At 38.4% G+C, this 22,979-nt stretch overlaps 1 protein-coding gene across 5 annotated transcripts in view; it reads left to right on the top strand.

Annotated features, from left to right (window-relative positions):
• The window catches only part of LARP4B (La ribonucleoprotein 4B), a 56,715-nt gene that overhangs the window by 18,432 nt on the left and 15,304 nt on the right, over nt 1-22,979 (top strand). For 3 of the 5 annotated variants that reach the window (XM_074555156.1, XM_074555093.1, XM_074555206.1), the window contains exons 3-11: nt 11,961-12,108; nt 12,321-12,482; nt 14,492-14,573; nt 15,015-15,151; nt 16,514-16,617; nt 18,371-18,481; nt 18,978-19,031; nt 19,367-19,576; nt 22,539-22,645. In XM_074555156.1, coding sequence (XP_074411257.1) covers nt 11,961-12,108; nt 12,321-12,482; nt 14,492-14,573; nt 15,015-15,151; nt 16,514-16,617; nt 18,371-18,481; nt 18,978-19,031; nt 19,367-19,576; nt 22,539-22,645 — 1,115 coding nt within the window. Of the gene's footprint in view, nt 1-6,346; nt 9,982-11,960; nt 12,109-12,320; nt 12,483-14,491; nt 14,574-15,014; nt 15,152-16,513; nt 16,618-18,370; nt 18,482-18,977; nt 19,032-19,366; nt 19,577-22,538; nt 22,646-22,979 lie in introns of those variants that run through there. The other 2 variants (XM_074555038.1, XM_074554980.1) reach the window with 1 other exon arrangement.

Below are 22,979 nucleotides of genomic sequence, written 5' to 3'. Positions count from 1 at the left end.
GCAAGATAGGACAGTTTGCAGTCATTTAGGGTACAGGGGTTTTTAGGCTATGCAGGAATTGTATCACTAATCTTGAATTAAGTTCTTGGTCACACTTTGCCATGTGAGGACAATACAGGGAATGCACTTTGTGTGTACATGTAATTGAAAAAAGCACAAAGCCATAGAAGCGGGAGCTGGCAGTCTGTAACAGGAATTTTGCTCAGTCAGTTGTGCCAAGTGGCACGTGCTGCTGTTGCTGTGCTGCTGTGCAGGATCCAGTCAGTGGCTGTATGGGATGCTTGTGCATACATGTTGTAGTAAATGCTGCATATGTCTTCAAGAAGACTGAAGACTTGACTGTTATTTAAATATGTTCGAATTTTTGCTTTTGTTAACTGTATATTGGGAGCAATGTTTCCTCTTGGGACATCTTAAAGGGTTTGGTTTCATTGTATGTTCTGCCAGGAGTTTCACTTGTGCCATGCTGAGGAGCAGATAGTTCCTGCTTCCAGATTAGCTTAGAGCAAGCACTAGGGAGCGTTCTGAAAAACTCATGCTTTGCTTTTCTGAGAAAGCTGGTGCACTTTTTGTTTGTTCCTCTTCCCCCTTTTTTTTCCTGAGTTCTCTGTTTTACATTTCTTAGATGTGAATTTTTACTTGTTTGACAGTAGAGGAAAAAATTCAACTTGGTTTTCTGCCATACTTCTGGAAGTTGAACTTTGAGATGTGCTGGGGTTTTTTTTGGTGTTTGTTTGTTTGTTTTTCTGTACCCAGAGTATTAGTGCAAATAAACTTGAGTAAGAGTGGCTTGAAGATTTTCTTGAAGAGCTAGAAGCTGTTGGTGCATTAGCATTAAAGGCAATTTATTGTCTTCATATGGGTGCTGGTTCTTTGACATACTAGAGTTTTTATTTAAAAAAAATGTATTTAAATCTTAATTCCTGTTCTTCCCTACTTAATTGGAGAAAAAGAGCATAACCATTTATTTATATTTCAGGAGACCTTACTGTTCTTTTCATGAGAAGAGAAAGCTGATGTCAGTTTAGGTGGCTTGGAATGTACCCGTAATGCTGTAATGGTACATTTCAGATAACTTGTTCTATTGTGATTAAAGCTTTTCTTTGGGTGAATATTTTATCTGAAAAAGATGAGACCTCTAGCTTATTAGGTTTTAAGTTATACTAATATGATACTCTTATGTGTACAACATCAGAAGGTCATTCTCATATGAGCATAATTACCAATATATTTTGTTAACAGTGGTGCTTTCAAAATGGTCCCTTCTGTAATGCCATGCTTACATGAGTTGATTTTTGTCAGCGCTTCAGGACTTCACTTGCAAGTTCTGTGAACAAGATTATAATTGGAGAAAAACTTCACAGAGTGCAGAGAAGAGTAGGCAAACTAAGATCATTAAAACACTTCCATCTTTCCATAAATGTGATAGGAAAGAGAAAAAACTTTTGGAATCCTGGCTCTATTGCCTATAGCAAGTACATACTTCAGGTCAGGTGAAAAGACCTGCTGTTTCTTGTGTTTAATTATTTTGAGATCAGAGTGCTAGACTGCAAAAAAATGTAGGTGCATGTTTGTGCTGATCATTATTTCAGTGTGCATTTGATATGGGGCCATACTGCCCTGGCACCTAGTGAGCTTTCTGGGAGTCTGTTTTTAATAGACTTGTAAGAGATGTGCTGAATTGCATTCCCAGCTGTTTTGGCTGTGCTGTTCCACTGGGATATCTTGATACACCTTGTCCAAATGTTTTTGTTCAGGAAGAAAGTTAATTCAATGGGAAATCTTGATACATTTCTGTAGGTCCTGTAAAAATAGGTATTAGGCTAGTTCTTCATCAGAAGTGGTTATGTAACAAGTATTTTTTTGTTTTCTCTTTGAACAATAACTAAATTTTTCTAATTATGAGCTTGGTCATTCTGTTATTTGGCAAGAACAGAATTGAAGACGTTCTACTGTGAGTACTGTTGAATTGGTAATCAATAGTGACTAAATTAAAATGAAGATTTTGATATTTTGAAGGAGTCCTTCAGAAGTCACTTTTCAGGGTTGCTGGTTAAAGATACACAGGTCACTTTTTCACGAACATGTATCAAAGTCTTAACCTCAGAGTGAGTGAGACAATATTTTCTTCTGCATTGAAGTAACTATGAGACTATGCTATTTAAAGCATAATCTAGGTCAATCACAATGTTGTATGGTTCTAGTCTAGTTGGTTCATTTCCAACACAACCAATCATTTTGGCTGATTCTAGTGATATTTAACAGCAGAATTTTGTGCACAAGTTGTTTGAAGGAAATTGGCATTTTGAGGATCTTCATGGATTTCTTGTCAATAGTAGCTTAGACTTACACACTGGAAGTCCATAGCTTAGAGGATACTAGCAGATTCTTAACTTTGATGGTTTTCTTAGCTTTGGTAGTTAAATGTGCTGTTTTTTCAACTTCTTTAACCTAGAGGTAGGTTTTGTCACTTCAGGTGACATCTGCCAATGGACTGTTTGTATCCTGATTTGACAATTAGTCTTTCTGAGAGAGCCCTTGTTAGGCTGGACCCAGGAGAGTCAGCTTTTAAGAAGCAGTTCACTCCATTTTAACTCACTTCTGTGCTTCCTTTTCAATAGTAACTCTTTGCTGCTAGAAATTAGGTTACTCTGAGGGAAGAGGCCAAGGTGCAAATCCCATGGTGGAGGTAGTTTGTATGTCCTGTCTCTGCCAAATTAAGATTTAACTGACTTTTAGTGTAAAAGCATGCACAAGTCTTTTTCCTTGCTTATTGAGCCTAAACTCTTCCTCTGCCATTCTAACATTTGAATGTGTGGCTTCTCAGAGCACTTTCCAAGGTTCAAAGAATTTTCTTTCCTTGATTAGTCAAATTGAAGACCTGATCTGGAAATTTGAATATATCTTTAAAAGGGATTCCTGTAACCAAGTTCTGCACAGTGGGGCCATTTAAACTTGCCATCTGATTGCAATATTAGCATCACCCATTCTTTCCCTAGCTGAATAATTACCAGGTGCTGCCATGGGTTTCTGTTAATGGGAATTCTAATCTGTGTGGTACACTGATTTTTGTCAATCCTTATAGGTACTGTAAAAAAAAGTTCAATCCTACTGTTGTTCAAAGCAGGGAGGAAATATCTAGAGCTTCCTGAAAGATGGCACTTAATTGTAATTTTAAGTATGTTAAAAAAATGTTTTTCTTAGGAAGGATATGAAAGGATGTCTCAGGCTTATTGCTGCTGGATTATGTTGTTCAAAAATCCTTTTGCAGCCCATTCAAGAATAAGCCTCAAAATGAAAAGGAACTGAGGAAATCAAGTTTAGTAGTTTAATACGGGACCATGTGCTCAGTGAAAATTCAATATACCAGATAATCCTCAGATCATTGGACAAATCACAGTTTTACATGCAATATGTGCCAATTTAATGTTAAGAAGCAGTTTGTATAATGAGTAGGTGGTATTCAAGAGATCATGACTAGCTTTAAACAAGAAATGGGAGAATTAGACTTTAAACTGGATGTGTACAGTATCAGCATCATGAAGGATCAATACTGGTTGGTGTTTGCTCTTTCTGTCATGGTATTCTAGATTTAGGCCATAAGAAAAGTTAATAAGGCCATAGGAATAGTTTTATATATGTAGATGACATCTAATGCTCATGTTTGATTATTTCAGAGTGTAGAATGTGTACTTAAACTCTTAGCAGTCCATTAACCTTGGTCTGTTGGAAAGTCAGGCAGCTTGATCAGCTGTTTCAGAAGCCTGCAGTGGTGTCGCTGCAACATCTGCTGTGAGGCTGCTCCTCTGTGTCCCTTCCCTGGCGATGGGCATGGCATCAGGTGTGGCCTGGGAGTGCAGCATAATCACTGTTTCTTCAGAACTTGTTACAGTTGCATGACTTTGTTATAGAGAAAGAATAAAGGAAGTTAGATTTTTGGTAGGTTGTAAGGATTGTTTTGGCTTGTGTTATTCTAACTTTGAATCTAGATTGTTTTTAAATTTGGGCCTATAAGGCTATATCTGGGATAAACCCTTACTCCTTGGCAAGGAATAAGTATGTTGAGAAATGAAAGAGGGTAAGTATACTCTAGTTAATAAGCATGTTGACTTCTTGCCTTCTGTGTAGGTGTGTACAGGACATAGGACAAAATACCTATTAAAAAAAGTAATTGTTCAGGTTATGAGAGTGCTGCTTCAGAGCACTTTTGTTTCATGCAGTCAGAAAACCTGTTTAGGCTTTGAGTACATGAGCAATATACCAGAGCTAAAATATGCATGAATAAAGGGAAAAAACCCAAAACAAAATAACAAAATTTACTCCCCAGAGGAGCTGGGCTCTGAAGTAGCAGAGCATGAACTCTGTTAAGTGCTTTTCAAGTTGGTGGCAGTGTTAAGCTCAGCCAGAAGGTGCCTCGAGTGATGTAGCGTAACAGGAGTGGCATTTTCTGCTTAAATTCATGTTGCCTTTTTTCTTTAAAGTTGTAATCCCACACTAAATAGTATTGAGAAATTTGACTTAATGAATGTGCACTGTAGCTGCTTTAAAATAGAAATTATCCCTAAGATAAAAACAAAGGAACAAGTACAAAATGTGCTCTTACACATGAGAAGGGTATGGGAAAACTGGAATAAGTTTCTGCTTGCCTGAACTGCTTCACCCCTTTTCTTTCCATTAGTTGATAGGAGAAGTGGTTGTTAAGGCACTGGAAAAGTGGACTTTGCCCTGCTCTGTCTCTTAAAGACACTTAGCTCCTCTCTAGAAAGCACGAGTTAGTAATGGCTAAATCACAAAGGGAAAAATCTTTCTAGTTGTTTATCTGATAAGGGAGTTTTCTGAATAGTTGTGAATTTTTTAAGTATTACTGTGACTTTAAGCTGACATTAAAAACAGTTAAATTGTTTGCTCATGGCATTTCTTCAAAAAAACTATTATAAGTAACTCCCTCCCCCTTTGCCTGTCCTCGGTTCCAGGGAATGCTAAAGAGAGGAGTGACTTGGCATAGTTTTCAGTCTGGATCCAGGCATGTTGAATAACTTTGTCCCAGGGGAGAATTGAAAAAAATGCAGCAGATGGCAGCAATGATGCATCAGACTTCCTATCCTTAGGAACAGTGTAGCTGCAGGCACTTGGAGTCTTCCTGGGTCGTCTAGGGGGCGGAGGGAGGGTAGTTTTCCTCTGATCTTACTTTACAATTTCAAAGCAGACTTGCTGAAGAGGGGATGTAAATTTTTATCTGTTCAGCAGTCTTCTATGGTGAGAGTTAGTGGAATATTAGTTACCATAAGGTGCACAACCAGTGGAAAAATAGCACTGAGTTAAGTGTTTGTCTGAAAGAACATTTGAAATAAGTGTTTAAGGGTCTGCCTTGTCTTACTCTCTTACTGATTTTCAGTATCTTTTAAGTAACAGAATAGGGTGGTGCTGTAGTTGTGCACTCTGTAAGCTCTCTGAAGTATGGAGTCCAAATCTGAAATAATAGCAATGCATTTGAGAGAAGGTCTAAGTGATGTGAGGTAATGGAAAGGCAAAGAAGAACAAATCTGTTTAGGGCAGAAAAAGATTGCTGAGTATTTTCAGCTTTTTTATTGGGCTTTTATATTTGAAGAAACAGAACCACTTTTTATTAGCAACTACAAGAACTTACAGTAGTAGAAGTATTTTAATATGTAAATACATGTGTATAAAAAAGGTTTAGTTGTTATGAGATCAGGAGGAGTCTGTATATGTACAACAATGAAAACTACTGAGGACAGACTTTTGGAAGGAATAGTATTCAGACAAATTACTTTTTAAATATTTCTGAGTTTTTAGTAAAAGGGTACACAGGTTTTTTTCTGAGCATTAAGTATAATTAATCCTGTCACAGTACCATGAGGTGGGTAAATGATCTTGAGGCCCCCTTCAGTGCTATAAGTCACTGAGGAATTATGTATTCTTTTTTTTCATGCAGATAACAAATTTTAAAAAAAGGCTTGGAACAGAATTGGCTTCTGATAACGTACAATGACTGCTCAATGGAATACATGAGGTCTTATCTATCTTTAGCCTGTTTTTCCTAAAGAAGTAATTGTGGTGTAGGTTCAGCTCTGGGGGAAGGGAGGAGAAGGAGAAAATGTCCAAGAAGTGTTTGATCTACATGTCAGATTTAAATATGTCAAGCTGGAATGCATTTTTCCTTGTATAGAAGGTGGGAGTTGTAGTAAATATGAAAACAAGTAGTTTCTGGCACATATGGGCATTGTGAAAGATGTCATTTAAATATTTTAACTATTTGGATGAACAAAACTTTTTAGGAAAGAATAGAAGTTCATAAGACTCAGTAATACTCCTAAACAGACTGTAATCTCATTAGAAGGAGTATTTGGCTTGAATATTACAGTGTATATGATGAAATACTGAAACATTGCTCAGCAACTGGGATTTGGACTTTGAGTGGCAATGACATATGAACCCCTGCATGATTTTCAAGTGTGCTATTTTTGGCAGTTGGGTGTTGGCTTGTCTCCTCAGTAGCCATAGAAAGTTAGTGTAAAGAGGAAGGTGATTTGCAATGAGAAGACCCTCTGACACTACTTATTAAACATGGGCTGCTGCTTCAGTAAAGAATTGAGTAACAGCACGAGTGAGGAGAAAACCAGCTTGTTACAAAAATCTGTGGAAGAGGAAGCACCAAAGTCAAGGATAAGTAAACCTTTATCTTCAATTTTTGGAACTGTGGAAAGCCAGGATCTGCATACAGTGGGAAGGACAGTTAACGGGGCAGCTGTGACAGTCGGCACTGAACGTGTTTGTGGTGATGATTGCTCAGTGTCAGATTCTAAATCTGGTTTTTGGGGTAGAAAAGGAAAATATTTGTCATATAACAGCACGGAGAATACTCCCCATGCCAGCCCTAGGAGGACGTATGGCAGACCTTTTAGCTTCTTTAATTCCTTTAGTCACCTCTTGAAAGTCTCTGGTACATATGGAAATCTGCAGAGAAGTGAAGAAAAGAAAGATAAGATTATTAAAAAAAGAGCACCTAAAAAACTTAATAGTAATGGTCAGTATGTGAACAATATAGAAGATAATAATAGCAGTATTACTAATGAAAATGTACCTTCACGAGAGCATTGCTTGTTTGATCATATTTCTAATTCTCATGTAGCAGATATAGTAGACAAAGGCTTACAGAGTGAAATTTCCTTAAATAGAAATTCTCTGGAGGATTATGCAGTTACATGTGACCATTCAAGGCAAAATGAAATAAGAGTAAATGTTGAAGACAGCAAGAGTGACAGTTTACAGAAAGTTTTGAGCTCATATAGAGAGATGTCTCCAACATTTTCCTGTCTTGATGTAGACAACAGTCAAAATGTGAAAGACAAGGAGTTTTACAGCATTTGTGTTGTAGATGCAGAAGATCTGAAAGGGGATGAAGAGGTGCCAGCTACTGTGCATGGAGAGACTGCAGCAGCCATAGATAACTCAGCTGTTACTGATGAAGGAATGTGCACCATGGCACGACCTCTAGACAGAGGGAAGGAATTTCCAATGCAACAATTGGCACAAGTGGAAGCTAAGTTTAATTCACAGAAAGAACTGTTTGAGTATAAAAAAGAGGATAGATCAAACATGGAGAAAAAGGATACAAAGGAATATTGTAGCCTAGACATCCAGTGTTCTTTTGATCACTTACTGACTGACAGTTGTCAGGTGCAGAGGTTAAATACTGATAGTATAGTAACAGATGTCTTAAAAGCAAAAGTGCCTGGTGAAATCATCCCTGAGAATCAGCAAGAGGAGGTATGTACCATGGGTAGTGCTGCCAATTGGAATGAATCACTGCATACTGCTTGTGATTTTGTAAAGCCTGTGGATGCTGCTGGAGAGGACCAATACAGCCCTCACTCAGAAAAGGTGAAGAACAGTGATCATATTTCCAATGTGTTATTAAACTCTGGAGTATCTAATTCAGGAAAAACTGAGGGAAGTAATCATTCTGATGTTGTGCCACTTGTTGTGCCACTAACTAGGCATCCCTCAAGTGTTGTAGAGCAAATAAATACTGAACAGGTGGTAGACAACATAGGGGGTAACTTTAAATTATCATTGGAGCTACATGAAATGGACAATGTAGAAAAACTTGATGAAGAGGTCTGCTTTCTGGAGCCAGAAAGTGAAGTAAACTCAAATGTGGAAAAGAAAATACTTGAAAGAACATATGGTAATAGCCAAACATTTTCACCAGACTCTAGTGAACATCACAGCACTTTTGAAGAATCCTTAAAAGAGGGAGAGACGTGCACTGGTACAGTTTTGCATAGCTGTGAAGCTTTGAACATGACTGAAACACAGCTAAACTTGGAGAAAGGTTCTGATTTTCAAACTCACAGTAAGGGTTGTGCTGAAATCCGGGCATCATCTGAAGCTGCAATCCACATTGGCATGGAGGAGAAGATCTGTGTGAGTGCCACTGAACTAAAAGGTGACTTTCTTGAGGAAGCTGGTAACTTGAGCAGAACTAGATCAGGGATAAGTGATGGCACTGTGACATCTCATGCACATAATCCAAGCACAGATGAAATGTTCCTAAAGGAAAACACCCTAGAGTGTCAGGTTTCACAAGAATTAGTAGAGAATAAAGTATGCAAATATTCAAATTCAGATAACAAAACCGGTGTCTCTTCTGTGTCTGTGGAATGTGAGCATATGAATAAAATAGATATGAACAGCAGACAAGATGAGCAACAGGATGTGTGTTCCTTCCACACAGTGGAAAATCAATGGAGTGCAGAGACTGAGTCAGCCAAAACAGCTGGGCATGTAGTAAAAGCTGTAAAACAGACGAAATTTGAAGGTCAGCTAAATGAGTCCATTGATAACAGGGTAGAAAATGTAAAACAGAGTCTGGATGCTAACATTGCTGATTGTGATAAAGGCATCTTCAGTTGCAGTGAAGGCGTGGCTGACAGTCAGAATGCTCCCTCTGACTCCTCTGCACCTGCAGTCACGGACAGCTGTATGGACAGCAGTGTAAAATTAAAAGATGCCACAAAAAATCTGGAAGATGCCACTAAACTCTTAAACATAGACCATAACTTTTTACCTGTATTGTGTCAAAATGCATGTTCTCATGAGCATGACAAACGAGCAGAAGAGCCTGAGTTGTGTCACTGTGCCAGTCCAGAGCCAGAAGTTGAGAACACTCAAGTTTCTGTTGTGCCTTTTACAGAGGATAGATCAGAAACTTGTGAAAAAAGTATGTGTGATGTAAATGAATGTAATTTCCAGGATGGTGAAGTAAACCAGTATGTCAGCATCCACGCAAAGGAGAACCTCAATGGTTTTGGTTTATCAGCTAAGAATCTAGAACCTTTTACCAGGGGGAATTTGAAGCAGTTGCAAGCCAAGACTACTGAACTGAAAAACACCAGTTACATATTAAATACTCAGATGAATGACTTGACCACAAGCTGGGAACAGATGCAGCCAGATCACAAGATTTTCTCAAACAAAGAGTTCGGAGTTTGTGTTGACCCAAAGCAGGTAGACAAATATGCTGCTACTCCTTCCTATGAAATAGCCCGTGCCTCTCCTGGTGCAGCAGGATTTCAGCAAAGCAGAGAGCAGTGTGTGTTAGGTCTGATGGAAGATGGATCAAGTGAGCAGAAGCAGTCCTGTGACCTGGACAGACAAAATCCCCACGTAGAAATGTGGCCACATTTCATCAATCTTCAGACTGGCAATGCTGATTGGACAAATCAGCTGCTTTCTGACATGGTTCCTTCTGGTAATGGTGAATATCTAGTGGGCTTTTTATGGAATAATGCAGCTTCTAATGATACCATGAAGAATGATAGACTGTGTATAGTTAATGAAAACTTCCAGAATGAACCTGAAAATTTACCAGGTGCTTCATATGCAGTGGAAACATATCCATATCAGCTTGCGCCGGAATGTGCTGGTACGTGGGGATGGCACAGTAAAGATGAACTTGTAAGTATTCTGCAGAAGTGGTTTGCTCTTAAAGCTTAAAGGTGAAGCTAGAAGTTTGACTAAGCCAAGTCAGACTGTGGTTTCATTAGTTAAATAGATGTTGTTTTGTCCTGAACCTGATGACTCCCTTTCCTTTGAAAAGCTGAATGCATTTCTGTGAATGCTTTTCTTCTACAGAATGCAGAAGTAAAAAATTTTGTTGAATATTGATTTTATTTTTTCTGTTTACTTTGTGTGAAAATTCAGTCATTGGCAAAGTAACTTGATTGCAGGTTCTCAGTTTAAACTGAACTTAAGATAAACAGTGTGCAGAAAGGAAGCTTGCTACAAACCATTCTTAATGCTCTTTAGTTTTGTATAGGAAGAAATGTGTTGTGGATTTCATGAAGTTCTTGTTTGGTAGCAATTAGGAAATCTTTTCCTCACTCCTGGAGGTGAGTAGTGCTGTAGAGAGGAGTGGCTGCAGGAGAAGTAAGAGGAAAGAGCTAGGCTGGATCTTGGCTAGCTGGGCTAGCAAACAAACAAAGCTGTCTGGACACAATCCTGAGCTGCTCTGTGGGCCCTGCTCAGGCAGGGAGGTTGGGCTGGATGACCTCCAGTGGTCCCCTCCAGCCTTACCCACTCTGCAGAGTCAACCTGGAGCAGCTGCTGCTCCTTTTCCTTCCCTGCTGAGCTTCCCTGAAGTTGTTTCCCTCGCTGCTGTGTTGGAACAGCTGCTCTGACCTTGCCCAGCACTCGCAGTGTGGGCAGTGGATTGTGCTCAAGGCTGTTTGCTCTCTCCTGGGGGAACTTCTTATATTAAAAATGGAAACTGATGGATCTTGCTGTCATCTTTGAATCTTACTATGCAAGTAGTTATGTCAAACGCTTCCACTTTTTGTAAGTCTTCTCTGTCATTCAGGAGATGTATTTAAGGAAAATTTTTAAAGTTATTTTCTGGATATATTCTCTATGCACTGTGATAATAAGTATTTGAATGTGTGTGTTTAAGAAGATTTAAAGCTTTGTGGGGTTTTGGAGTACCTGCCTTGAAACGCTGTAATGTTCCTAGCATCTGTAAATTTAGAAAGCAAATTTTTAATAAGCTTTTTTATTGTGTCGTATCATGAGCAATATTCTTTCCCAGTGTAATTACATTAAAACACTCAACATATATTTTGTGTGGAATAGTCCAATGCATTTTGCTCAAACATAAGCAAAACAAGTCTCATGTTACTCTAAAGTATTGTAGTAGATGTTTGCACTGCAGAGAGCCATCTTTCTTAAGCACAGATGTGACCATTTATATGGTGGTTGTATATAACCATATGTAATCATTAAATGTGTCCATTTCCAATCCAGGTTAAAAGAGATTATCTTGACATGATTTATCTGGATATGGTTATTCATTCTTTTTGTCCTAACACTCTGTTCCTCCTCTAAATGTAGTAACAGAAGTTGTCATGCACATCTTATTGCTTTCAATTTTCCATGTTTCATTAAAACTGTTACACGTTTATATAATTTCAGAAAAATCCCTGTACTTTTGTGTTTTCTTGATTTTTTTTTTAAGTATTATTTTGCAGATACAATAGATACACATCTAACATCTGTTAGATTGATCTGCAGATAAAAGTGTAACATATGATTAGCAATATAATCAACATCAAGAAGACATGTATATTAGAGAACTGCCTGAAGTCTACGTCAAGTACAGGCTGAGTTAGTCTGTCAAAGGCAAAGAATGAAATGTTTGTTGTCATTTGCTCTGCTTGAATAACCTTTTCTGGTGGTTTTAATCAAGGAAATGAATACTGTGCACCACAGTTCAGTTGTGTACCTGAAATGATTATGGGAACTCAGTTAATATATTCAGGTGTGAAAAAACATGAGTAAAATCTTGAGTTGTATGTCTGATACTGTTGTTTGAAACTGAATGTGTCTGTGCACCAGATGCCTGCTGTGCATCCCTGAAATGCATAATCCATTTCTTTTTGCAGGAGTCAACCAAGGTTTCTGAGTTAAACCCCAATGCAAAGGTGTGGGGAAATCATATGTTACACTTGGAAGCAAGTGGTGCCACTGATGGTAGCGTGAGCAAAACGTGGGAAGAAATACCTGACCAGCCTCCAGATTCCTGTAAAGAAGGTATGAGCAAGAGTTTCTGCCTGTTGCTCGAGCAGAAGTTAAAATTCGGTGCAGCACTGTCTCAATTCTAATTTTCTGGTAAAAAACATAAAGCATGTATGTAAACACTTTTATTTCAGATGTAGTTTTAACTGTTGTTTAAATGCCATAGTAACTGGCATTAGTGTGATTAGAAGGAGCACTCCTGAGCGTGTTGGTGGTGTGTGCTGCAGGACTGGATGCCAATGGCGATGGTGACAAGCAGCATCAGAGCGCGGTGCTGACGGAGCTGCCGGAGCCGAGCGCGGCCGTGCCGGGCTCGGAGCAGGCGGACATGAACCCTTTGGCTCTTGATCATTCCGAGTATGAGTCTATGCACGAAACCACCCAGACAGGTGAGAGAAACCTGGGGTGTGCTTAGACCTAGCTTAAAAACAAACTGAACTTGTGTTTTGAGTTAAACAGTGAGCATCTGAAAAACAAAAAAAGCTACGAGCTGTACCGGTTTTCTCGTTCAATGGATGCATTCTTTAAACAGGCCCTAGGAATTCCTGTCTGTTATACAGTCAAACTTGGACATGTTTAGAGACCAGTTTTCTCCTGGTTTAAATCTTACAAGATTTTGCCCAGAATCAAACAAATGCATGTTTCTGGTTGGGTCAGGTCCTGAGGTGAGGTTGACATACAGTTTGTCTCAAGTAGTAATGCTAATGCAGGGAAAGACCCGTTTTGTACTTGAAATAGAAGCAACATTATAGTATTAAGTTCTTCACATTCTTATTTAATCAACTTCCAGAATTTCTCTTCAGTGCAACTGTTAAGAAGCTATAGTCTATACCAGATGGTATGTTTTAAGAAGCTTCTGGAAACTAGCATAGAGATTCACCATGCTTATATTTTATGGAATGGGACAGAAGGTCTGCAAGATGCATGTAGGATTACTACTTGAACTGAGATGAGGGATGGGAAGTAGAGGAAAATGTACTGGGTGTTTCTTGAGATTCACAACAGGTCTGTTCATTATGCTTAGCTGATTTAGTATTTAAAATTACCAGTACAGCAGCCATAATAGCTGCAAATCAAGGCAACTGAAATCAGAAAATCAGACATCATTGTGGTATCATCTTTGCTTATATTTGAAAACTGAAAGTTCTCATTGAGTCTTGTACTTAAGGGTAATATTGGGGAATATTAAATAGTAACTAGCTGGCAGATAGGAAATTGTATTAATGGTGCCTCACACTCTAGAAGGGAGCAGCATTCTTCAGATTATTGCTGGAACTTGTCAGTGTGTCCTTTATGTGCCCAAAGGAGTTAACTTTTAACACAAGTTCGATGGTGTTGTAAAGAGCTGAGCAGCAGGTTGGGTCTGTTCTATTTGATGAGTAGTGGCACATTCACAAGTCTGAAATCTGATCTTTCATTTTTTTTAGTAATTATTTTAGAAATGCATATAAAAGGAAATATAGTTGGAACGTGATACATGTATTTCTCAAGTGTTGGTGTTCTCTTCGTCAGAGGAGAACATGTGGAGGACACCATGGTGGGAGAAAATTAAAAGTTGCTTTAGGAGGAAGAAAGCCCAAGGAGAGCTGAATAAAAGGATGAAAGTTAGTGAAGGGAAGGGTATAGAGGACAGTAGTGAAATGCTTCTAAAAAGCCAATTTCCATTTACACACATACATATTAACATGAATAATGTCCTACTAAATGTTCTACAAATCTCTAAAGCCCACACAGAACTTATACTCTTGAAACATTTCTCCCACTGACTCTATGAGTTTACTATCTACTGACATTGGTATATTGTGTCTAAACTTAAAAGAAACATGGGGTTCCTGTTTTCCATGTGATAATTTTTAAACTTACATATATAAAAAATAAATTAATTTTGCCTTCTTAACCAAAAGATTGTAAATTGATTGCATATTTGTTGTTAGTGGATTGGATATCTGCTGATATTCCATAACTATATTTTTGAAAACCTTCTCTGAATTAATGTGTTGGTAATTTAGAGTGAGACCGGAAGTAAGGAATGCCTCCATTGCATTGTTCCTTGCATTGCATTAGTCAGGGTTTCATCAGCCAGAAATTTCATCAGCTAGAAATTCACAGTGTTTACTTTGAGATGTGCTTGTAGCTGTTCTAAAAGTGCTTCAGATTTTTTATGTATTTGGAGAACAGAGGTTAACAAGTAAAGTCAGACATGGTTTCTCTTTTCTCTCTTAAATAAAAGGTTGCCATGCAATTTCAGGAGTTGGTAACTAATACATAATGAACATCTGTTGAATTTGAAAATTCATTACTAGTTATGTAGTCAGTAATAGACATGATGGCTTGTTTAAAATAGATATTGTGTAATATAGCAGAGCTACTTTTTAATTTGAAGTATTTTAATTATTAGGTGGAAACGAACAGTTGCAGCCAGAAGGTCAGGAAGATTTACGAGAATTACTGAAAAAGACACTGGAATTCTGTTTATCTAGGTAGGTATTTACCTAAATGGACCAAACTGGAGGATGACTAACAGCTTGGGATGTATGTTAATATATTTCTTAGTTGTTACTTAAAACTGGGTGGAAAGGATGAGAATTTGGAAAAAGTAACACACAAATTTCAGAGTGTTGTGTTGATGTACCTCTTAAAGCTTACCTGAAAGCTCTGTGCCTAATGCATAAACTAGCAAAAACATGGGTTTGAAATGAGAGTAGTTACAAGCAATTACAGATCAGGTGAGTTTTTGTGATCTTTCCTGGTCATAATTAAAACTGAGTAATTTAAGCTATTTAGCAAGCTTTAAGCCAGTGATTTTCATTAATTAGCAAAAATGCTGAAGGAATCTGCCTTCTACTATGCAATGAATTTTTGTCTTAAGTTTATTGGACAAAGTTCATCTATGACATTTCTCTTTTTTTTTCTCCCAACAGAGAAAATCTTGCCAGTGACATGTACCTTATATCACAGATGGACAGTGATCAGTATGTGCCAATAATGACAGTAGCAAATCTTGATCATGTCAAGAAACTCAGTACTGATATGGATTTGATTGTTGAAGTGCTGAGATGTAAGTAAAAGTTCCTCAGTGCTAGAAAGCATTTTGGTTATTGGTGTAGAACTATTAATCTGAATTTTTTCTCTCTCTTACTGTATTGCAGTAAAATGCCATTATTTTTCTCTACAGCATTAAGTAGCCCAAGCAACTTAGATCATCAGTTATAGGACTGTAGTTTTATTAAAGCTACTCTGTATTCCAGCTGTTGAATAATGATCTGTGCACATAAGAATTAATGATTTTAAATTGTGGGATGTGGTGGGACAACTCACATGATTGGGGGATCATGATGGGTATCTTTAGACTGTTCTGTAAAGACAGGTGGGGAAAAAGGGATGGAGGAGTCTCACTGTTTAAGAGAACCTTGAATGGATGGAAATCAGCTGCATCAGTAATGGAAGCTCTGTGGAGTACCTGTGGGCCAAGACCCTGGGGGGTGTTTCCAAGGGGAATCTTACAGCTGGCATCTGCTGCTGACCTGAACCAGGACAATAAGGCCAACAGAGCAATATTTGTGTCAATGTGGTGGTTTGACCAGGAAGAAGTGAGCTTTGGGTCAGCCAAACCTGGTTCTTGCAGTCAGTTTCAATGGCTTAGATATTTGTGGGAAGAACAATACAGCAGCTCCTGCCATCCATCAAGTTTCTGGAACATGCAGAGGACTGTGTCCCCATAAAGTGTGGGGTGTGCCAGCCAGCAATGAGGCACTGCTGGAGTCACTGCTCAGAAACTGAGAAAACCTGCTCTGTATGTCTCAGTCAGGGGGAGCCTTGGCTGCTCCAGTCATAGAACTGTGCTGTTTGGGGTCGTGCTGAGCACACTGAGCGTTTCTAAGGTTTTGTATTTTGCAAGAGCAAACTTCAGCTTGCACAGAGCACAGCTGGGAAGAATTCTGTGGGAAGCTTCCATGGAAGATAAAGGCACTAACTATACTAGTGCTGGGAGTTCTCTCCTGGAAGCACAAAAACATTTCATCCCCTGTAAAGGTAAGGGAAGTAGGTGAATCAAGAGACCCCCTTGGCTTAACTCTGTGCTTCTGAGTCTGCTCGCAACAAGAGAGAGGCATACCAGAGATGGAAAAGTGAATGAATGCCTGGTGAGAGCTACAAGGGCATTGCCAGGGTGTGCAGAGATCCAGTTATAAATGGAAAATCTCAGCTCAGAGTGTACTTGGCCAGAGCTACAAGTTTTGTAATAAACTAGAAAGGATTCTTCAGGCACGTAAATGATGAACAGAAACATTGTCTGCTTGTTTCTTAATTCCAAAAATATTGGAAGCTCTGCATTGTATGTCTGTGTTCACAGCATCTTTTGGAGTGCAAAGCTCCTAGGTTTGTTGACAGCTGAAATGCATTCTTGTCTTTTCTCTCTTAGCGTTGCCTTTAGTTCAAGTGGATGAAAAGGGGGAAAAAGTTCGGCCAAATCAGAATCGCTGTATTGTGATTTTACGTGAAGTACCTGAATCTACTCCCATTGAAGTAAGTGTTCCCTTGTTGAGTAAAGAACACTTTTCCCTTAGGACTTGGAAGTTAGATTTCTTGTAGATTTCAATAAGCACATCACATTTTTTACTACTACACTGTTAGTTTCTAACAGCACTTCTTAAACTTATTGTCTTTGTTTGGATAAGAAATATTTTTGGTAGATGTATGTTGCTCATAGCAAGGCGGTGGTCGAACCTGTGGTTCTGCAGAGGGCTGAGAAACTGATAGTGCTGTCTTTGGTAGAGATACATCTATTTCTTGGGCTTTGTCCTACTTATATGCACTTGGTGCTCAGATCCTTGGATAAATAGACAAAGATGAAAGAAGATAAATCTTAGACTAGAAAATGCCACTGTTGCCCCTTGAAGCTTGCTCAAGTAAAGTAGTTAAAGCTTTGTAAACGTTTCTGTAATGTTGAGGTGAGAGGTGTCAGTAAGTCACTAAGGATCTCCCCTGGGTTGTGGAATGAGTGCAAGACTGGAGAACTTCATTATTTGAAAGATACTTAATGCCACTCCAATGAATCAGGGACTATGACTGATGGAAATATTAGAAAAAAATTATGAGGTTGTAATTAAACCATCTTGAATTTTCAAAAAGGAGAAGGTGCAGATTCTTGATGATGGGTATATATTTTAGTTTCTCTTTTATTTAATTTTACAAGCAAGACCAAAGATTGTGAAAGAGTTGCTCCTCTTAATAACCATCGTGCAAAAATCAGAAGTACTGCAGTGTAGAAACTGGTAACAAAAAACTAAGTGGCCTTAGTAAACAGGAACATGAAACAAAATGCTAAAAGGAATTGAAGGGAAGAAGTTGGATATGTGCTATGTACCCAGCTTTAAAATAATGGCTACTTCTAGCTTTCCAAATTAAATGTAGCCTTACAAAGACTTCTAAGTTTTAGTATTGTAGATTTTTTTTTTCTGTCATGAATTCATCAGGTTGGATATATTAGCACTGCATGTTCACTCTTAAATGTTTGACAACAAAGTTCTGAGGAGTCTTTATTTTCAGAAGTATTGGTCTCTAGTAAAATGCTTTATACATTGTGTTTCAAGTTGTTGTGCTGGAAAAATCTGGACTTAACTAACCAGATTTATTAGCCTATGTTTTCTAGCACAGCAGTCAGGCTTTATTAAAGCAGCAAAGGCTGTAAGGCCTCCCAAGTTGTGTTGCCTTTTGATGCTGCTCACCTCAGATCTGTGACAAAACAAAAGAATAATGCAAATGAATTAAAACAAATAAAAAATCCAGGGTCTGTTTTTTCTGTAGAAACTAGCCAGTCATGTTTGAGGTAACATCAGCCCTGTTTCAAATACATCAATCTGTAAACATTTGAGTTAAAGCTTACTTGCAGGTTTCTGCTGAAAAGACAGGATTTTCCTGTCCCATGCCGTATGCACAGGTTTTCATGTGGCTCCATGGTTTTGGGGACAGGGGAGAAATAGACATCTTTCTGCACTTGATACCAAGTTTAAATGTCTTCTCTGGCCTAAATGGCTCCCACCTAAGCCTCTTGCAGTATAGCCTTAGCCAATGCTGGTTTTAGTGCCTTCCAGGGGGAGACTGGAGAGAGCTGACGCTACTGCAGGTGTTCTGAACTACTCTGTTATGTTTTGTAAGCCCAGCAGTGCTTTGTGTCTTTCTCAGGGTGTCAGAGTTTTGCATTTTACATTGATGTCTTTTCTTCTCTCCATCCTTCCCCCCTCACCTCCCCACCTCCTTATCAAACCACTTTCCCCAGGAGGTTGAAGCACTTTTCAAAGGAGACAATTTGCCTAAGTTCATCAACTGTGAGTTTGCCTATAATGACAATTGGTTCATCACATTTGAATCGGAAGCTGATGCACAGCAGGTAATGCTGTTTTTTGAATCTTATTAGAATGTAAAAGTAAATAAGGCTGATAGGAGGATGAATTGACAGGTTGGAAACTGTATTACAAATGTGTAAAGAAAAACATACCCCACGCTGTAAAAACAGTAATGCTTCCCCTTAGGCTGTGTCCAATTTTCAGTAACTATTAAACATAACACTTAAGAGGTTTTTTTTATCTTATTCGCATATCCTGACTTCCTGGCTAAAGCTATGATTTTTTTTGTTCTGAGAGTTTTGACTTTTTTGGGTGACACATTGAAATCCTATAATCATAACCATTAGAATCTTGTTTTAATGCTACTGAAGCACTTAATGATAAGGTAAATGTTGCTAAGTGCAGGTGATGTATGAGATTTTGCTATACTGTAACATTAGCAGACACTCCAAGAATTATTGTTAGGCTTAGCCTGTCAAAACTTAAGTTTTCTTTATTTAAATTATATTTGACAAATCTAACAATTTCTTGTTTATAAAGGCTTACAGATACCTTAGAGAAGAAGTGAAGACTTTCCAAGGAAAACCAATTAAGGTAAATAGAGGTTTATGATGTTAGGGGTGGGGTGTGTGTGTATGTTCCGGGTTTTGTGGTGCTCACTGTGATTTCTAATATAAAGTTAAGTAGTCCAATCTCAGCAACCATTTCACCTGGAGGTGGGTTTAGAAATGTAGCACATATGACTTCAGCTCTCCTCTTCCTCATTTGTGGCAGTGGTATATCCAGCCCAGCATCAGGCAGCAGGGAAGCATCCTGCTGTCCCTGCAGTGACTGATAAGTGTCCAGTAAAAGTTTGAGAGCTGCTAATTTGAACCGTCCTGATACAATTCGAAAGACTGCTGTGATAAATAATCTAATCTCCTTTGCAGGCAAGGATAAAAGCAAAGGCAATAGCTATAAACACATTTTTGCCAAAGAATGGATATAGACCTCTGGATATGAACCTCTACACGCAGCAGCGCTACACAACATCCTTTTACATCCCTCCAGTATACAGTCCCCAGCAGCACTTCCCACTGTACAGCTTAATTGGCCCACAGACCTGGTCAGCCACACACAGCTACCTTGACCCTTCATTGGTAAGTCTCTTGATTCTGGAACAGTTGTGTTCTTTTCAAAGCTGATACTATTTTCTTATTGAGGTGTAGGAAACATACTTATCCTGAAGAGGGGAGTTTAAGATTCTGGTTCTTCTTGAAGAACAGTCCTTCAGAATCCTTGCCATGGTGTACAAGATGGATTAATTATTTGAAAATTGTGTCTGATCTCAGACTGGAGTATGATTCTCTTCTTAAACCTTTTAGATTTTGAGGCAGTTCCTTAGTAAAGACTTGTCAAGATACCAAGTTCTTCTAACAGGAAGTTAGATTGTAGGTTAACATGCTGAATTGCCCTGTTTGGCATGTTCTTAAAGCAGAATATTTTCTGTGCAATGGTAACATCTCTTTTGGCAATGAAAAGTGAAATTGCTTTTGCTAATTACAAAAATCACTTTTAAATTGCTTTTTAAATTATTTTCTTAAAGGGCTGTTGGTAAGGCTTGAAGCTAGGATGGTAGCAATAAATCCTTAAATACTCTAATGAGATATGTACTGTATCCTGCAATGCTGCTTCTGTCTTCTGCTTTGTGACACTCATCAGAATTACCTTGGCCCCTTTTAGTTGGCCTTTGTTACCCTACAAACACGTGGAGTTTCCTGTAATGACTGGGAGGCTCAGGTTTCCTATCTGGAGCCTCTTTCTCCCCTCTGGAGATGCCTCCTTTACTTGTGGCTCAAAGAAATGAGGGGAGCAATGCTCAAAATTAGAAGTTCTTTAGATGTTTTTTTTGGCAGAGGATTAAAGTGTCCTTGAATAAACTTGAGCAAACATCCTCTGTACTGAACCACAGCTAATTAAAAAGTTGGTGTGCTAAACACTTCACACACAGGGAAGGGAACCAGAGGCCTTGCAGGGGGAGGTGTTCGGGGGGGATGGAGAATGTGGAGGAGACAAGGTAACACAGTGAGCAGTGTTGTTCCAGGAAAAAGCTGGCTTGTTAAGCAGCAATGAATTTGAATCTGCCTGTAGATAAACTGAGAATAAGGTTGTTGCACAGTCTTGCTCTGGGATACTGAATGAGCTGGATGGGAATAAAACAGAAGACAAAGATTAATAAGCCACAGGTTCAAGCACATCATACTGTGTATCTACTTATGTTATCCTGTAACTTTCTGTATCCAAACAAGTTAGTCCTGTCTTTTGGGGAAGACTTGATGAGTTTGCTAGCATTAAAGATCTCAAACTTTTCTTAGTCAAAACAGGAAATCGACTGTCTGTGCTTTGCTTTTCACTGTTCTGCAGTGTATTGTCATTGGTTAGCTGCATTTTATGTACATGACTGTAACATGATGTTTCTTGATTCTTTTGTAGGAAGAGCTATATTTGAATAGGAATCACTTGAGGAGAACAGGGACCCTGAGGAACCATGACACAGCAATAATTTTCATGAGACAGGGTTGCAGTTTGCATGTAGAGACTTGTGTGAAAATACAGCAAAGTTTCTCTATTCTGCTTCAACATAAACTCTACTCTCTCTCATCTCTAATTTGAGATTGAATACCCCAGTCATGTGGGCAATACCATTTTAGTTCTGAAACTTGAATATGGCAACACATGTCCTCAGGATTCTAAAACTGCCTCATTTTTCATCATGTGCTTAAATCGTATTCAAGAAAAAAATCTAGTTTTTCCTGTTTGGGAATAAAAAAAAAAGAAATTGAAAAGAAAGTGTATTTTAACCAGTTGACTTCTGTGAATGCTTTTGATATTATTGGAAAATGGGGAAAATTTTTTTTTCATCCAAAAGGATCACACATCATTATAAAGAAAAGAGTTGAATATTGCTAGGGTCCCTGATAAGTTCAGTGTCTTCTCATTTTTTCAGGTTCAGTGGTTGCTTACTAGCTTTGATGGAATTTTTCAGGACTCATGTTGTAACTCTTAAACCAGAAACACTTCAAAGCATATTTTGATGAAACTTTGTTCCTCAAGGAGCTTTGTTACAGGCCTTCTTTAATGGCCTTTTTGTGAAGCCTGAGGTAGCATTTGCTGTCATGCATGCTAGGTTAGGCTAGCAGTAGTTTGATATGACAGCTTTGGTGTTAAATTTTGTTTTCCATTGATTAATGATTTAACTTGCACAAGAAGCCTTTTTCAAGTTTAAATGTATCTTTATAGCAAATGGTCTTAATCACAGCTGTTTCTCAAAGCTTAATAGAATGTAGAAAGAATCTTTTTGTTCTGCATTGTAGTTATTTTCAGGGGAAAAATACAAGCAAGCATTTGCTGGTGCTAACAGTAATGTTCCTTAAATGAAACTCCCACATTTAAATAAAAAATACAAAAGTGTGCTAGTGAGGTTGGAGAAATGACTTGGAGCATGCTCCAGGTTTTGAGGCATGTACAAGGCGTTAGTGTGCACCCACCCCAGAAAATGTTGTTTCTTCAGACAAGAAGACAGTGCTTCACATGTAGAATAAGGTGATAAGATCTGAAAAGCATCAGAATTCCACTTAACATCCACTTATTCTCTAGGCTTTATTTAGATGTCACATGGAAGTAGAATGGGGAACTAAAAGGAAGTTGTTGGGGTTTTTTAAGGGAGGAATTCATGTACAATTGTAAGAGAAACAGTTACAGGCCATGTAGATTAGAGGCTCTGACAAAGGAGTATCTTGGTACTCCAAAGCCATGTGTAGTATGGTGTGAAATAGGAGGAGAGCTGTTTAACTTACAGCCAAGAATTTTGGCTTGATGTTTTTCAGTTCTCTTGCTGTCATAAGTTGAAGATGTGTAGTGGCTGACTTCTCAGAAAAACAGAAACTTGGGTTTTTTCCAGACATTTTGTAAGTCAGCTACAAGGCACTAGACAGATACTCTATTGCTGTCTAAGACAATCTTTTGAGTATACTGTCCTGCACAGAATGACATAAAATATGGGGTTAAGAAAAGTAATACTCAGTTTGTTTATAATGATGAGCTTGCGATACCTTCTTTTAGGTAACACCATTTCCAAATACTGGATTTATCAATGGATTCACATCTCCAACCTTCAAGCCTGCTGCTTCTCCACTGACAACACTCAGACAGTATCCTCCCAGGAACAGGCAAGTTCATCTATCTTTTAACAATACTGTTGTATTATCTGGCACATGGGGTTTTCATCTGCTTATTTTAGTAACACCAGCTCACTTGAGAGTACTTGTGAAACTGAACCTGGTGCCAAAGGTGAGGCCAAAGGGCAGATGGTGCTTCTGATGTTAATGGATGCAGTATTTGGAAATGTAAATGTACAGTCTGAAAGCTGAGAAATTGTCTGTTCTGTGATTTAGGGTATTCAGCTGAAATATTCTGGGAGATGACATGTCATCAACAGGATTATTCATATAGTAAAGCTGTAGTTGAAAACAGACAGGGAAAAGGTTAATTTTGATAATTAAC

This window comes from Zonotrichia albicollis, chromosome 1, assembly GCF_047830755.1.
Source record: "Zonotrichia albicollis isolate bZonAlb1 chromosome 1, bZonAlb1.hap1, whole genome shotgun sequence".
Lineage (NCBI taxonomy): Eukaryota > Metazoa > Chordata > Aves > Passeriformes > Passerellidae > Zonotrichia > Zonotrichia albicollis.
This window is presented reverse-complemented; position numbering and strand designations above follow the sequence as displayed.